Source organism: Lactuca sativa, chromosome 1 (genome assembly GCF_002870075.4).
Source record: "Lactuca sativa cultivar Salinas chromosome 1, Lsat_Salinas_v11, whole genome shotgun sequence".
In the NCBI taxonomy this organism is placed as follows: Eukaryota; Viridiplantae; Streptophyta; class Magnoliopsida; order Asterales; family Asteraceae; genus Lactuca; species Lactuca sativa.
The window spans coordinates 83,533,249-83,551,694 of NC_056623.2; the positions used below are offsets into that span (position 1 = coordinate 83,533,249).

The 18,446-nt window shown below is 35.2% G+C and overlaps 2 protein-coding genes across 3 annotated transcripts; one reads left to right on the top strand and one right to left on the bottom strand.

Moving 5' to 3' along the window:
- The first annotated feature begins 566 nt into the window (after window positions 1-566).
- On the top strand, window positions 567-5,309 carry LOC111881070 (protein DETOXIFICATION 42). 2 transcript variants are annotated; one of them, XM_023877459.3, is made up of 14 exons: window positions 567-900; window positions 1,014-1,169; window positions 1,426-1,547; window positions 1,674-1,868; window positions 1,958-2,121; window positions 2,294-2,429; window positions 2,518-2,614; window positions 3,533-3,633; window positions 3,724-3,893; window positions 3,982-4,053; window positions 4,387-4,503; window positions 4,603-4,698; window positions 4,841-4,959; window positions 5,127-5,309. In XM_023877459.3, the coding sequence occupies exons 2-14, from the start codon at window positions 1,093-1,095 to the stop codon at window positions 5,173-5,175; spliced, it is 1,515 nt and encodes a 504-aa protein (XP_023733227.1). In that variant the 5' UTR covers window positions 567-900; window positions 1,014-1,092; the 3' UTR covers window positions 5,176-5,309. The 2 variants fall into 2 exon arrangements, with proteins under 2 accessions (XP_023733227.1, XP_023733228.1); XM_023877460.3 differs by having other exon boundaries at window positions 569-900; window positions 3,730-3,893.
- On the bottom strand, window positions 5,245-7,572 carry LOC111881069 (dicarboxylate transporter 1, chloroplastic). Its single transcript, XM_023877458.3, has 3 exons — window positions 6,324-7,572; window positions 6,008-6,229; window positions 5,245-5,937 (listed from the first exon to the last, which is right to left on the bottom strand). Exons 1-3 carry the CDS (start codon window positions 7,428-7,430, stop codon window positions 5,575-5,577), a joined length of 1,692 nt encoding a protein of 563 aa, XP_023733226.1. The 5' UTR covers window positions 7,431-7,572; the 3' UTR covers window positions 5,245-5,574.
- Window positions 7,573-18,446: the final 10,874 nt, after the last annotated feature.

Consider the following 18,446-nt stretch of genomic DNA (forward strand, 5'->3'; position numbering starts at 1 on the left):
TAATAGTTATAAAAATATATAGGAATATTGTTTCCTTATAAGAACCTAGTGGTTGAGGTGACGAATTCCACAAAGAATATCTAAGGTTCAAATTAATACCGGTGCACTTACTAATGTTTATTGGCGGTTTTACTATGGTACATATAGTGGCACCGAAAATGTCTGGTTTTTCCGGATGCAGTTGCAAAAATTTTCGAAATTTTTAAAATTTCCTATAACACCCCTACTATGAAATCATGCATTCGCTCCTGCTCCACAATTACACCATTACACCGACATGATTGACATTTGGGCGTGTCCGACATGCACCTCTTAGATGATGTGATTTAGCATCTCATCTCAAAACATAAGCATAATATTTTTGGATACAACGTCGGTATTAAATTTAAAAAAAAAATTAAAAAAAAATCAATGCAAATAGCCAAATATGCTTGGATACATACATGATAACACCAAGCAAACGTTTTTAGCTAGTCATATATATGGATTGTCATTTGTCATCTCAACCTTTTTCCAAACCAATACACCAATCGACACAACGTAGAAGAATATTAAAGTCTACAACTCTACAAGCAACTGAGCAAGACCCACCTCTCTCTCTCTCTCTCTCTCTCTCTCTCTCTCTCTCTCTCACACACACACACACACACATACATGGTTGAGAAAGTTGATGGTGAAAAGAGAAAGTCTCAACCAGGAATTCTTTCTTCAAAACTGTCATAAGTCTCTGTCTTTCTAACTTCACACTTTCACTTCAATTATCATATATTCTCCTTTTTCTTCTTCAAAGTATTCCTCTTTCATTTCCATTTCCCCCTCTGTTATCGACTTCCTTAAACAACAGAGTGATCCGCATCTCTCAAGCTAGCGATTCATCATTCATATTTTACTTGATTACATGTACTGTTCTTTTGTTTTAATTGGTCTTTAATCGAGTTTTTGAATCTAATAATTATGGTTTTTAGGTGTTTTTCATGTTTCATGCTTGATCTCATCTATCCCGTTTGTTGCAGGAAAACCATCGACGGAGGAAGCTTTTGTTCGAGTGTGAATTGACGATTTTAGCCTCCAATTATCATCTGGTTAAATATTATGGCTGAGAAAAACGATGGATGTCCATGTGGAAATCCAACAAGATTTCCCTTTTCCATTTTCTTTAAAGATGCGAGGTACATTACCTTTCCATTAACCTGTTTTCAAATATTAAACTAACCACTATATTTTTGATATAACAAATAAATACTTACTTTTTATTATCTTTATATATTTTAATTATATATTCTTAATAATACTTTATAAATTGAAGAAGCTATTGTGCACTCGATCATCTGAATTCTGATTAAAATTGTTTATAAATGTTGTAACATAATTTAAAAACTTGTTCTATACTTTATGTGCTAAGATGGTAATACGTGTATTTTTCAGGTCAGCATTAAAAATGGATGAACTTGGCGTAGAAATAGCTAAAATCGCCTTACCAGCAGCACTTGCTTTGACAGCCGATCCTATTGCCTCTCTTGTGGACACAGCCTTCATTGGTCAAATTGGTAATTTCATATATTCTAATGTGTTTTTATTTGTATATATGTTAACAATGAATCCATGATTACGACAAAATTATACATACAATAGTTAGATAACATATTAATTCAAATAAACATGTATACATGAAGGTGCAACTGAACTAGCTGCTGTGGGAGTTTCGATAGCTGTTTTCAACCAAGTATCAAGAATCGCAATTTTTCCTCTAGTAAGCATTACAACATCTTTTGTGGCTGAGGAAGACACAATCATGAACTCAAGTCATCAAATGCAAGGGCCCACTACAAATAGTGAAAACAAAAAGTTGCTCGAACTACATAACATAAGTATAATATTATTACCAAATTTCATTTTATTATGATTTATGCATCCGACTAATTTGTTATTTATCAAAATATCAACTTGTACAATGTAGAGTCTGAGTCACTCGATGAGGAGTCGATAGTTACAAGCTACGAGAAAAAGCGAATCCCGTCAGCTTCATCTGCTATAATCATTGGGGTCGTTTTAGGGTTTTTGCAAGCTGTGTTTCTAATAAACGCATCGAAACCCATTTTGAGCATAATGGGGATCAAATCGGTATGTAGAAATTGCTAAGCTTTCACTTGTTATAAAGCAGCTTTCTTTTTTATGGTAAAAAAGAGTACTTTACGGTCTATGTGTACTCAGGTTTTGAACAACTGTCAAAACCTTGTTCTAGGTTTTGAACAAAACTGTCGAAACCTAGATGCTGATTCTTTTGAATATACAGGACTCTCCTATGTTGTACCCCGCACAACAATACTTAAAGTTAAGGTCGCTTGGTGCTCCTGCGGTTCTACTTTCGTTAGCGATGCAAGGAGTTTTTCGTGGATTCAAAGACACAAAAACTCCTTTGTATGCAACAGGTAAGTGGAAAATGAAATAATGATATATTGTCTGTAATATACCATTTATGTATTTTCTAACTTAAATTTAATTTTAAATGAGTTTAAGTGACAGGAGATGTGACAAATATTATTCTAGACCCAATATTTATTTTTGTTTTTGGTCTTGGGGTCAGCGGTGCGGCCATTGCTCATGTTATATCTCAGTAAGTTATCTTTAAAATTGTGTTTGATCCCTATAGTTTAGGGTAATTTGCGCGTTAGATAAGACATGAACCAAACACGTAACAAAAACAAACAGTAGGGACCAAACTCATAACAAAAACAAACAGTAGGGACTTTCCGAGTTAAAAAAATAAGTTAGGGACCAAATGCGCAAATTACCCCAAACCATAGGGACCATTCATGTAATTTACTCTTTACTTTTAAAAATGAATAATTCAATTTACATATATGAACTTGGAAGTATCTTTTTTGGACTAATTCAAGAAAGAAATTGCTAATTGATATGAGACACAATTGTTGATTTAGTATCGGTGTAGGGTTATTGACTTGGGTCATAATTATAAATATATACAAAAAGCAACTTACAACGCCTCACATATTTATTGTAATGCACAATGGTCAAAAGTGAATCCAAATTTAGATCCATTAACTCAAAAGTAATTCAAATTTGGATCCATTCGTTAGAAAAGAATCCACATACTGGTGTGTAATTTGCTTCTTCATTCTTTCATTTTTTACTAGTATTCTCCTCTATCTAAGACAGGAGTTAAAAAAATTCAAAATATCATAAACGAATAGATGAATGTATTACAAATGAAAGTGTTTGACCTATTTTTTTAAATGACTTCTTTATAAGGCATAGTTTTAGGCTACTACTTAAGCCTTTGATACATTGTAGCATGCCCTACTAAATTCTATACCCTTCTCAACTTTTCATGATTTTAGAAACTTCTACAAGATTTTAAGAATTTTTAAACCGGTTCATTACGTCATATGACCATTTATATACCACAGATTATAAAAAATCAAATTAAAGACACTTATTTTAGCATCAAAAGTCAAATATATCGCTTTTTTAAAAAAAAAAAACTCATTGATCTTTTGACACTTGTGTGTAGGTACCTAATTTCAGTAATACTCTTTTGGAGATTAATAGAAAAGATTGATATCGTACCACCTAATTCTAAGCATCTACAGTTTGGTCGATTTCTCAAAAACGGTGATTATATCAATTTCATGTCTTGTTTAAACAATGTAAACGGGATCAAATATTTATATCTCAATTTTTATTTTGGTTTATGTTTCCAAGAAACAGGTTTTTTGTTGCTAATGAGAGTGACGGCTGTAACATTCTGTGTAACATTAGCTGCATCAATGGCTGCAAGACAAGGGTCAACAACAATGGCTGCCTTTCAAGTTTGTTTGCAAGTTTGGCTTGCAACTTCACTTTTAGCCGATGGTTTGGCTGTTGCAGGACAGGTTTCTGTTTCTAACTCATTCACTATATATTTTTTATTCTTTTTGGCTTTCACATATAAAATCTTGTATCTTGATTAAATCTTTCAAGGCTATAATTGCAAGTGCATTTGCAAAAATGGACTACGAAAAGGTTACTGCAACCGCTTCAAGAGTATTGCAGGTACACTAAAGCATCCACAATACGAAAGTTTTTAATTAAGTTTTGTAATGCCATATCAACATTAAGTCAAGAAAACAAAAATATGTTTGATATGTCTCTTATTAGGTCTAACTCTGCCAGATTAATACTGTTTAAAAGTCCCTTACTCGGTCAAATTCATAGCCGAGTCTTGTTCAGTTACATTTAACTCAATCAACAACTATTAAACAATTCTTTAAGTTTTTCAAAACTTATTTATGGGTCCCACAAATCTTATCTATTTATAATTAATAAGATAAAAAATAAAATATAATTATGAAAAAACTCTCACATAAGCTCTTATTGTCAATGCAGTTAGGTGTAGTTCTCGGGGTTGTATTGTCTATTCTTTTAGGGTTCGGATTACACTTTGGAGCAAGATTGTTTACAAAAGAAGCTGGTGTCCTACATCTCATTAGCATCGGAATCCCGGTATTATTTACTCAAAGAAAACTAAAAACTATTTTTTTTTTTTGGCTCAATCTTTAAAACTAACTCTAACAATGTGATGATCTTCTTTTCATGTATTAGTTTGTTGCGGGAACTCAACCAATCAACGCATTGGCCTTTGTTTTCGATGGTGTCAACTTTGGAGCATCTGATTTTGCATATGCAGCGTATTCTATGGTTCACTTCTTTTCACCATTCTTTTTTTTTTTTTAATATCATTCTTTAGGTTCTTACAAAAGAACCTACAAAATGAAATACAAAAAATCGAACAAATGGATACTTCTTCAATTGAGATTATTTGAAATTTTTTGGATCTTAGGTTCTCGTTGCTATAATTAGCATTATATCATTATTTGTCGCCTCAAGCCACGGGTTCATCGGTCTATGGGTTGCTCTGACTTTATATATGAGTATGAGAGCATTAGCTGGATTTTGGAGGTACTTTTTCATATCACAAATACTCAAAGCCAAAACAAGATGTTTTGCCTTTGTTAAGACAGGACACAAAAGGACAGACTATAATTTGCCTTTTTGTGTCCTGTCTATTTTTGTATCCATCTCTCTCTGCATTCATCCTCAAGTACTTTCGTCATGTGTTTTTTCAGGATAGGTACAGGAACCGGGCCCTGGTGCTTTCTAAAGGGAATTACCTAGATTTAGTTTAGTTCATTCAGTCAAAAAAAAAAAACATGTCTTTGTTTATTAAGCACTTCATAAAGATGATATGTGAAATTGATCCAAGTATATGAAATGCAAAACCATAGCAAAAACATGCTATAATTCTCCAAGTTACATAATGTGACATATCAAAATTTTAAAAGTACAAATTCAAACTTGAAATATATTTCGGCCTCATGCCATGTATGATGTATAACATCTTAACCTACACAACCCTCCAACAAACACAAAAATTATTTGCAAGGCTAAAGAATCCTGAGCAAAAATCTTGAAAACTAGATTTGGATTTGGTTAAATCCTAGTAGCAAAAGAAAAAAGCACAGGAGAAGTCAGAAAGTTGTGAGTTTTGTGATCAAATCGGTACCTTTTTTTTAACTACCATAAGCCGATGAACTTCCACCAGACACCTCCAACTCCAAGCCAGATGATGATGTTGACTACAGAAATAAGGAACCCATAACCCCACCATTTTGCAAGAGGGACATAGTTTGCTCCATAGAAAACTGGAGCTGACCCGATTCCATAATGGGTCAACCCACCCATGAGGTTGGAAAGAAATGCTAACACCATTGCTGCAAACAGAGGTGGTGTCCCAAGGGCAGTGGCAACTGACAAGAAGGCGGTGAACATGGCACCAATGTGAGCAGCTCCACTAGCGAAAAAGTAATGGGAGTAGAAGTATAGAAGAACTAGAATCCCAAAAGATGCTTGCCATTGAAGACCTAGTCCACCTACAAACTGCATTCAAAAGATTTTCAGATTTTGTTTAGGTTTGGAGGATGAATGTATGATGAAATTGAAAACATACCTTGACCACGGTTTGACTGAACCAGGAGATGAGACCATATTTGTTGAGGTACCCTGCCATTGCAATGAGTGCAGCAAACCATGTAAGGGTGTCCCAAGCAACAGATTCACCTAAGCATTCTTTCCATGTCACGACTCCTGTTATAAGAAGAACAGATAGTCCAAGAATTGCAGCTGTAACAGCATCAACATTCAGCATTCCTCCAAATATCCATAGCCCAACCTAACTCCAGAATTGTTCAGTTAGTACTAACTACAGTATGAATGAACAAATCAACGTAGTTGTAGTGACTAATGAGTAATCAGTTTTGCCATACCGTAAGAAGCAAAGTGCCTGCCATGATGATTTCGTTCTTTGTCATTGGCCCCATTTTCTCCAATCTCTCTTTTGCAAGCTTGGGTGCATCAGGGCTACTTTTCACAGATGGTGGATAGATTAAGTAGAGAATTAGTGGGACTACAATCAATGATACCATTCCAGGAACGATCGCAGCTGTTGCCCAATCGGTCCACCCGATTGTCTGCTTTATGGTGTTAAAAGTCAAATTAGCACTCAGTGGATTCGCAGCCATCGCAGTCAAGAACATAGAGGAGCTAATAACCGACGTCTGGAAACAAGTCAACATCAACCATGAACCTAGCTTATGCTCGGTTCCATCGCCTACATTACTCCCACAAGCAACGCATAAGGACTTAACCAAGGGTAAGAAAATTCCTCCTGCTCTAGCGGAAACTGAAGGAATTGCTGGTGCTAACAAAGCCTCACTGAAAACCAAACTATATCCTAGCCCTAACGATGAGCTACCGAATAACGAGACAAATTGGTAAGCAATTCTGTTTCCTAATCCTGTTTTGATAAATCCTCTGGCGAAGAAGAAGGCAAGAGCAATTAACCAAGGGATCGGATCACCGAAAGCCGAAAATGCAGCGGCAAACGTCAGTGTTTTGGTGAGAACGCACGCACCTAGTCCCATTAACGCTACAGCTCCGAGTGGGAGAGGCTGTGTGATGATCCCAACGATAGTTGCGAGAAATATCGAAAGCAATTGCCATGCATTCTTAGAAACTCCAGTAGGTACCGGAACGAACCAGAGGATAACACCGGTGGCGATTGAAGCAAGCAGAGGTTTCATCGCAGCTCCTTGCCATGGCACCGGCGCCGGAGCAGGATCCTGTTTAGCCGGAACTACAGCAGCAGATGCTTGTACGGAGAAATTCTGGTTTCTCTTCGGTGACTTAAGGCTGAGTAGTGGCAAGCGAGGAGTAAGATTTGATGTGTATGAAGAAGATGACCGGAGGTGGAGCTGACTGTTTGATCTGTTGAGATTTAACGGAGGAGATTGTTTGGATGATATGCGGTGGTTTGAGGTGGCGAATGACCTGAACCCTAGGTTGACGGAGGCGGTGAGGGCTACCGACGCCATCGTTACGACTAAACGATGGCGTTTGACGGCGGAATCCGGGATCTGTTTGTGTGTGGTTTGAATATGAAGAATGAACAATTGGACAGTTGAGAAATCAAAGGAGTCCACGTTTATATAAAGGTGAGAATTCTCGATATTTCAGCCGTTAGATTAAGATCCGACGGCTGAGAATGCAGTATTAGTTGGCCTCGTTTTGTCCGTTGAAAACCTTTCGCTGTTTCCGTCTCTCTATGGCCTTTGAGTTCACTGAAGACAGGGTTTTTGCTAAACTGCGCCAGGAGGAACAGAGCACCAAATAAAATCCTACGTGGCGATTGTGATTTGACACGTGGAGAGATGAGAGTGGATCGCAAGTAGATGGAGAAAAGGGTTGAGGGAGCATGACTTCTGACCACTGAAATGCACGTTGCCTCTTTTCTATGTCTTTGAACTAAAATATAAAAAAAAAAAATCCACAAAAATAAAACATTTTTAAAAAGAAATTGTTCAATTTGTTCAATTCCAAAAGAAATTGTTATAAGTTTTACACATCACAATTTTCACATGTATCAAATCACTCAACGCATTATGGTTTAATACAATTTTGATATTAAAAGTTTAAAATGGACTAATATGAAAATATTATCGATAAATGAATATGATTATGGATTCAATGGGTCCATGATATGGCCCAAGTATCTAATTAAACCAGACTCTTTTGTCTTGTGAATTGTGAATTGAAAGAAAGGTATCATATAAGCCACATAACATGCAACTCTTGTTGCTAGTTATTTGTCTCGTTATTTGATTCATTATTACACCCAACCTTCTTTGGAAAAACAAATTATTATATTTTATATCTTTATCTTAAATGTTTTATAAAATTCATGTATAATGTTATCTGAAGTCCTAATATCAGTGGGTATGGACATGAGCTCTTTTGTGAGGTGATATCTGTGATGATGAATTAAACTGTATTATCATAAAAGAAACAAATGTATATTGTAAAATGAAAATTACAAAAACAGTTTTATTGTTTGTAAATGTGAAACAATATTATTAAAATCATGGAGCATACAAACATAGAAATCATGTTTAACATGTTTTTTTTCCCAAATTTACAAAGTGCATTCATTTGCACTTTTGCAGTGAAAAGTAAAGATTACATATAGGAGTTTAATTGAGCTGTTTTTTTCTTTTCTTGCGAGCAATTGAATAATTGATATTATTTTTGGCATTTGAGATTTACTTCATTTTTGTTATATTAACAATCCTATATATGTTGCAAATTAGAGATGCAAAAGTCCGATAAAAAAACATAGTGTGACGATGATCCGAATCTGACATACAAATAAATAGGTTTGGATTGACATTAAACGGGTTCTGGATATTTTTGGTTTGAGTCATGTAACCCGTATAATAAACAGGTCATGATCGGGTTGGTATGCATGTTTGCAATCCCGTTTAATTTGGTAAGACACTAGGAGTACATGTTATTTCCATTTGATAGTAATTGTGTTTGATTATTCAAGATCTTCTTTCAATAACTTTTCTTATGAATACAAACTTTATTGAATAAAAAAATAAAGACAAATAACTTTATAAATAATATGAAATATGTTAAAAATAAATAAAGGATGTTACGTATACATACTCTTATATGAAGGGGACCTGCAAATTTGATTATGGCATGTAAACCCGTTTATGAACTTTGAACTTGAATATGACTCGTGAAAATGTATAATTAAATAGGTTAGACACGGTTGTGTTTGTGTTTGAGAGATACATGTTACTACCTTATGACACATTTAATGAGGATTTACGTCTTTATTGTTGAAAAAAAAACATCATGAATGTGCAAAGATGAATAAAGTCTTTTCACGAATGTGTAGCGGGGTTCTAAGTGGAAAATGGAACCACCTATATTATCGTGAGTTCATGAATACCTTTTAGCATGGTTGATGCATGTTTTTTTACGGTTTCGATAAATATATGGTTGATTATTGATACACCTTCATTTTATATAGTATTTTTGTAAATAACTCTTATTATAAATCGTATTAATATTTGATTAACACGATAAAGTTCTTGTATAAATAATCATAAATACTTAATATCCAGTTAGATGATATAATGATGAAAATGAAGATATATTTTATACCTATCCACTTAGATGATATAATGATGGAAATGAAGATATATTTTACACCAAAAGATTAGGATACTATTTTTGCAAAATGAAACAATTTATGAGCCTTTGTTATAGATGAACACGAGTCTTCTCTTCTTTTTCAAATAGAAATAGGTATATTGAGATGTGAGTAATTTAAATTTTTAAAAATATACACCAATCAGTAACCAATAGGAGTTATAATCAAATGTTGCCTAGCTATAATAGTGTTTTAGTTACATTGAAAACAAAAAGTAGCAAAAAATATAGGAGAGGCGCCCATCCAAATTTTTAATGGACATAAATTAAAAATGGTTATTGTCAATGACAACCAATAATATATGGTTTTTTTTTTTCGAGCTCAATAGTCCAATAATTTTTTTTTTCTCATTGCATAATTAGAGTAAATTTCAATAAGATAGTTCCACTATATTAGATGACATCGTCGATCTAATGTCAATGCCATGTAGACATAAATGAGTAAGTTATGCCATATTGGATGCTACAAATGAATGACATCATGTAAGATCCACTCATCGGTGTAAAAAGAGCACACATCATTGATTATTGGTTTATTGAATACAATCAAAAAAATAAGTTATAACAAGAGCAAATTTAATATTATTAGTTGTCATTTTATGAAATTAACCCGTTAAAAACAAAGGTTTTAGAAAAGGAAGAGGTTAAAACCCCAACACCCTAACTAATTAAGAGAAACACGACAATATTTCTAGGCAAACATCCTTTAAGTTTAAAACTGATATTAGATTGTTAGTGAATGATGATGGATAGTGTAGCATAAGCCTAACGAGGGTGACGACGAGGCTTAGCACCTCCCACCCCCTCAAGCCTTATAAACAATTAACAAAATGTTACTATTCATGTTTTACTAATTGCTAGTAATAAACAATTTGAGTCAAATAGTAGCACCTAAATGAAACATACTTTTAGTTTGAGTCATCTAGTGTAAACACTCTTCAGTAAACTTATTTTTTTTATAAAATTGCATAGGTGGTACCTATGCCAGGCAAAACATACTAGATTCGGTCCTTATGAAGAATTTTTTTGCAAAGATGGTCCCCAGGTTTGAAAACCTTGCAAAAATGGTCCTTATGGCAGCCTCCGTTAGTTTTGTATCATTAATGGGTTGAGGTGTGCTCCTTACGTGAGGGTATTTTAGTCATTTCATTTGCATCCTATTGGTTTTCTTTTTCATGTGTTAATTTAAATGAGTTATAATAAGAAATGAAAGGTTGGTCCAGTCTTCACCACCACTCTTTCTATTTTATGATCTTCTCTCATATCCGCCACACCAAGAATTCTATAGAAGATAGGACCGATTATGACTAACATTGACGCCAACCCTCTTCTTCAACCCTATTCCAACACTTAACCAAGGTGTTTCCTAGTCCCGGAAGGTGTTATCTTTCATATAGTTGTTTATAAACACTATATTCATGTCAATATGTGTCCTTATATGTCATTACTTGTTGTGTCTTGGGACTTCATTCGTGAAACTTCTCATCCTTACATGCATACCCGTTTGAATCACCCACATCAGGTGAGTTCATACCCCGTAATGAATCTTATAACTATTTTAACTGTTTTAATGGGGGAATACATGTTGAACACAATGATAATTGTGTAAATGTTTGTTGTTAAACATCTTTCAAAATGTTACTTATGTTATTTATAAGTTTTCAAGACATTTCAAAACTCGTTTAAAGTTACGTTACTTTATAGTTATACAAAACTTTTAAAGTAAAAGCATAACTTAGTAGAGAAATGAGTCTTTTTAGTAACAGTCCAAGTAGAGCATTAGTAAAATATTATAGGTATAGTTTAGGAGAATGTTATTCATTACTTCTAGTACAATGAAGTACACAAAGAATCAATACCATAACAGAACAAATAGTGAAGAGAATCAAACAAAACCGTAACAGAACAAACAGTGAAGAGAATTAAACAATACCAGAACAGAACATAACAAACAAGTTAGGTTGCTATAGCATGAGAACACACAAATAGGATATAATTATACCAATGAATCACTAACGCATTAGTGATAGTTATATTGGGTATACATGATCATATAACTTTAATGTGGATTACACGGCTTGTAGAAAATTGCTGGGGCCGCGTTTGGTTCCCTTAATCTCTTTACATTGAGAGCTTTTAGTAGGGGTTCTAGCTTTCACATTATGACCGTAATAAAACAAATATGTTTTTAGGTTATTAGTACATCTGCATGTCATTATAAACGGCATTTGTGTACTTACTTTTCCCATTACTTTCATAAAGTGTCGATACCACTTGAAAGTTGATCTATTTTCTAGTCAAGATAGTTATAAACCAGGGAGAATATACTTTTACATTTGACAAAGGAACAGTCGGGTTTAACACAGAACAGAAGATGCCTTGGTTGAAGGCTACGATTAAAGTTTAGGATCATAATGCTAACTTTATGAATCCTTAATGTATACACTATAGGATACATATATACTAATAGATTCCGACAGTTAATAGGATGTGTGCTCTTTGCTTCATTTCATGTTCCCGTTGGATGTGGGCTTGGAATGAGGTCACCCAATCTATTATCTACCCGAATCTATATATATATATATATATATATATATATATATATGCTCAGTATACATTAAGTCATTATAAGGGTACTAGGTATGGATCAGGTGATACGACATAGAGTCAACACACAGTTTTTCTAGTACAAAACTTACTTTACAAAGTCAGTACTTTTGGTATACAAAACTAGAGATTTTCCAGATAAGGGCTTAATCCTTTTTATTAAGACAGTACAATTTTAGAGACTTTAGATGACTAACTCTATAACACCTTAGTTTATACACCATGTTTATATATAAAAATAATATCCAATAGATAGTTAAATGTGTGTTTTCCGCCTTACTTCTTGTTCCCGTTGGATTGTGGGCTTAGGGCAGATTCACCCAGTTAACTTTCTACCCGATATCAGATTATATATAGCAGTATAAACAAAGCTATTATAAAAGTAGTCACCATAGTCATTATTTTACTATAAGAAATATAGGTTTTCTTAAAAGAACTCTCCATTAGATACAAAGGAACCATTACAAATAACTCCATGAGTAACAAGTGAATACACCAGGGTTATATATGACAACGATCTAACAACCAATGGAATGTGTGATATCCGCCTTACTTTCTGTTCCCCGAAGGGTTGTGAGCTTGGGGCAGATGCGTACAATCGATTGTTTGTTTACTTTGAGTATATATAGTGTAACATCCCCCTCTGGCACGTATCACAATATTGTCCGTTTTGGGCCACTCAGCACGAGGACTTCCCAGGGGGTCACCCATCCTGGTACTACTCCCGCCCGAGCACGCTTAACTGCAGAGTTCTTATGGGATCTGTTGCCCTCACGGATTTAAAACGTGTTATGATAGGGAAGGTATCCACACCCCTTATAAGGAATGCTTAGTTCTCCTTCCTAGCCGATGTGGGATCAGATCTAACCCACTTTCACCCCCCATTATAGGGTTCGACGTCCCCGTCGAACACATCGACACGTGCCCTGGCTCTGATACCATTTGTAACATCCCCCTCTAGCACGTATCACAATATTGTCTGCTTTGGGCCACTCGACATGAGGACTTCCCAGTGGGTCACCCATCCTGGTACTACTCCCGCCCGAGCACGCTTAACTGTAGAGTTCTTATGGGATCTGCTGCCCTCACGACTTTAAAACGCGTTATGATAGGGAAGGTATCCACACCCCTTATAAGGAATGCTTAGTTCTCCTTACCAGCCGATGTGGGATCAGATCTAACCCACTTTCACCCCCCATTATAGGGTTCGACGTCCCCGTCGAACACATCGACCCGTGCCCTAGCTCTGATACCATTTGTAACATCCCCTTCTGGCACGTATCACAATATTGTCCGCTTTGGGCCACTCGACACGAGGACTTCCCAGTGGGTCACCCATCCTGGTACTACTCCCGCCCGAGCACGCTTAACTGCAGAGTTCTTATGAGATATGCTGCCCTCACGGCTTTAAAACGCGTTATGATAGGGAAGGTATCCACACCCCTTATAAGGAATGCTTAGTTCTCCTTCCCAGCCAATGTGGGATCAGATCTAACCCACTTTCACCCCCTAATTTTCACGGCCAGAAAAGACATCCCCAATTTTCACAGCCCGAAAAGACCGATTTTGTTTATGCTTTGTAAAAAAAAATCAGAGTACTTCATTTCATAAAATGTTGCGGAATTTGTTCCCAGAAAAACACGATAAATACGTTATCAAAACATTTTCGAAGAAACGTATTTTTATTCATTTTAAAACGTTTGGGATGTCATTGTCAATACAAAAACATAAGCATAAACGGAACTTACATTTATTTACACTAGTGATCTACATCTCTTTAATCTCTCAGTGTAATGTGACTTCGTATCAACACCTGTGATATAAATAAACTGAGTGGGTCAGGTTGGGAAACCTGGTGAGTGCATAGTCCCTTTCATCTTACACATAGATATGAAGTATTTTATATAAACTACGTGCTATGTGTGCATATTATCTGAATACTTTCTGTCTATGCTGGATGAACGTTTTATACATGTTTTAAATGATTTAAAATGTATACGTATTTTATATATACGAATATGTTGGGTATGACATGGGTAGATGAATGATGAGAGATAAAAGATGATGTGAGTAAAAAACGGAGCTCGTATGTGGAAGATACGAATTTTTGAAGTTAGGACTCGAAAATGCGAAACCTGGTGCGAGACTGATGACGTGGCACGATCCCAGCCGTTGCTTGCGGCCCACGGTCCTCGCTTCGGATCTTGACACCTGCCCTCGCTGTACGCCCCACGTCCGAAGTCTATACGCCCCGCGTACCCTCCGGTCTTATCCTTTCCGAATGCGAGACAGCTGGAGTCCATCTGGCAGCCTTATCCGAGCCACTACGCCCAGTGTAGGTCCGAGGTACGCCCAACGTACCGAGGCCTCGCAGGCTATAAAAGGGTCTGAAGGCAGCCTTCATTTTCACACCAAAACTCACTCTCTCTCTAAAAACTTTCTCTCTCTAAGTGCTCTAAACACCCCTAAGCCCTAGATAAATCCCCTAGCACCCTAAGGAAGCCCCGAGGCTCCCGGAGTCCCGAGGAAAAAGGGGTCTTTCGGTTTCGAAACGCTGCTCCAATTAAGTTCCGGTTTTCGATAAAATTCGCTGTAAGTGTGCTACGCTTACGCAATTTTTTTATATAGCTTTCAAATAATTATAGGAATGTTATTAGGTCCTTAAAATAATTATTTGGTCTATTATTATGAGTTATATTGAGTGTTATTAACGCTTATATAATAATAATAGTCAGACAATTAATTTGTCGCGGTTATCGTTAGACTAAACCCTAGTGGTATCGATACTAGGTTTTATCGAAGGAATATCGTTTTGAGAGTATCGAAGCGTTGTCCGAGTGCTGAGTCACCACCTTTCAAGTGAGTGCATAGTTACTTTCAGCTTACACATAGATATGAAGTATTTTATATAAATTACGTGCTATGTGTGCATATTATCTGAATACTTGCTATCTATGTTGGATGAACATTGTTATACATGTTTTCAATGATTTAAACTGTATATGTATTTTATATCTACGAAAATGTTGGGGTAAAACATGGGTAAATGTAATAGGTGATGTGTGATAAAATGATGAGAGGTCTCGATGTTGATGTTGTTGATTCTATCATCTAGCGGAGTATGGATGATGACCACAGACTCTTCTAGACAGTCCAGTGGAACACTAGCAGGCTCGCAACCTGTAGGTGTTTGTGAACGATGTGTTCACCGGTGTACTCCATCCCCCACATGGTTGCCTTTAGGACATTTGTTGCTGAGGAATCCCCTTAGCAGTAGTGCCCGTCCCGAGGATGATCCTTAGGCTAGGTCCCTTATGATAGGTGTTTAGGGACGTAAAGTGAGGATAACAGGAACGGGTAATCGGGTTATTGTTGATTGATGAAATTAATAATCTTATTTATTGTGGGTTGAAAACCCTATGTGCTCACCAGGCTCCCAAGCCTGACCCACTCAGTTTTATGTATTACAGGTAGTGGCGCTTGAGCATAGATATGATGTTTGGACGAGGGATTACGGATATAGTCTTGTAGATATGAAATAATATAGTAAAGCTTATATTGTACTGTTTATGATTTTGATCTGTACGAACATGACATCCCAAGTCTTTTAATGAAATATATTTCTATGGAAATGCTTTTGACAAATCTTTATCATATTTTGTTTTGGAACAAATTCCGCAACACTTTTATTTAAAATGTTACTCTGATTTTTAAACAAAGCATAAACAAACCGGTCTTTTCTGGCCGTGATTTTGGGGATGTCACATATAACTTGTACCCAGTTAGTACCCATAGAAAGGCTTGTAGTGTCATTTTACTTAACTTTCATTCAGGTAGGAAATATAGGATTTTCTAGAGGAACATGCGAACTTTTCAAAACATAACTTACAGCTTACATCACTTTTACATATACATTTTCAACCACATTTTACAGCTTACTCACATCACTAAAATCTTATGAACTCACCAGCTTAATTGTTGATAAACTCTTTCAAATAACTTGTATTCTCAGGAGACTATTAGACAGGTGCTCGCGCTGGGACTTCAGAAGATGGAGCATTATAGCTTCAAGTCTTGTTTTGTTATTTGTTTATGACTTCTATGTTTTGTGAACACACACATTTTAAACACTTTCTTTCTAAATGAAATGGTTGTTCATTACTTGCTTACCATATACATATATCGTGATACTAAACATGACATCCTCCACCCCCAAACGTTTCCGCCGTTCCGGTTTTGGGGTGTGACACTATTGTTTTTATTTTTTGATTTATTTATTTATTTTTTTGATTTTATAAACTAATATCGGTTTGAGTTTTTAATGTTTAACAATTATAGATTTTTGAATAATAAGAATATTAAGGATCATTATATTTTTCGAACATACTTTTTTTTAATCATATTATTTTTGGATCGTAAAATATTGAATCAATGTATTTTGAATCAAATCATTTTTGAATAATATGATTTTGGATCAATAATATATTCAATTAAATATAGTTTTTGCTCAAAAATAACTTATGGATCATTATATATTTTGAATCATTTAATTTTAAATCATAAAAGTTATTATTAAGAATTATAAAATATTTGAATATAAATATTTTTGGATCATAACAAATTAAGGATCATAAACAAGTTGAATCAAAAGTTTTTTTAAAATCATAAATATTTTGAATCATCACACTTTAGATAATATTATATTTAATATATATTTTTTTAAATTAATATTTCTTAAAATTAATAATAAATACTTTAAAAACTTATTTTTTTTAAATTCTTTTTACAAAATCACTAGTAAACTAAGTAGATGTGTATTCCTTAAATTTTTATGATTTTTGGAGAATTATTTTCTGGGTTTTTTATAAATAAAAATAAAAAAACATTTTTTTTTCAAATTTTGATGATTGTGTTCATTTTGTAGAGAATGTTAAAATCTCACACATGATTACAAAAACATCATATCATCTTGTGATATATTGACTATAAATAAAATCAAATCTCTATCTTTTATTTTTCAATTCTGCGGCAAAAATTTATCATCGCAGTTCTCACTTATTTTTGAGTTTTCACTTGATCCAACTTCACTATATATAATCTTAATTATTATCGATAACTTATGTTAAGATTAAATAAAACGGAAATATGATGAAATTTGAAACTATATCAAAAACAAAGAAAAAAACAACAGAAAACCTGTGTAACATCCTGATTCCCAGGTATGAGAATTTTTATTAAAAAATGCAATTGTCCTTGGAACTCGTTGAGTTGATGGCCTCGACTCGACGTGTTGAAAGTCTTTGGGTCGTGGATCTTTTTGGACCAACTCGACAAGTTGGTGGCTAATTAAGAAACCCTAGTTTTTAGGGTGTTGCATCCTATCTAAAGGCCTTATACCCTTTGGGTGGCCTCCTTACCCGTCTCCCCGTCCAAAACTATAGTCTCGTGCTTTCTCTCCCATATTTGCATGTATGTGAGCTTGAAAAGTGTTTTCTTGGTGTCCTTTTGAAGATCTTGAAGTTGGTGGTGCATAGCTTGAAGGGGGAAGCTTTAGATCGAGAATCTTCTTGAGTTTAGCTACTCTTTTGAGGTAAAAAGTTGAAAACTTGCTCATCTATTGCTTAGATCTCTTCCTTGGAAGTTTATTTCAATTTTTGGCTCATTTTGGGATCATTCTTGGGTTTGGGCATTTCATGAATTTATTACTTCACATCTGGACATTTTGTGGCCTCTTTGGGCTTAAAGTTTCAAGCTTTATCAAGTTCTAGGCCCCCTTCATGCTTTAGGTCCCTTATTAAGCCTTCTTTGAGCGTTGAAGCCTCTTGGTGACATGCATGGACGTAAAGTTAGCAACTTTACGTGGTTTTCCAGCTCTTGGTATCAAATCTACATTCTTAAGCGTTAGAATGGATGAAAAAGGATTGAATGAGTTAAGCTGGGAAAACTCGACGAGTTGGCTCGGGTTTTCCCGCTTTTCTTGATACTGTATGAACTCGATGAGTTGGCTCGGGTTTTCCCCGTTTCTCTGAGTACTGTAGTAACTCGACGAGTTGGTATGTGTATTCGACGAGATGCGTCAACATGGAATGTTGACCTTGACTATTGACTTTCACTTTGACCATGGTTGATCAAGTTTGAATTTGAGGGCAATTTGGGTATTTTAGGGTTTTGATAGAAATGGTCACATGGTGTTTGTCGACTTTTGAGTCCCGAGCTGAGTT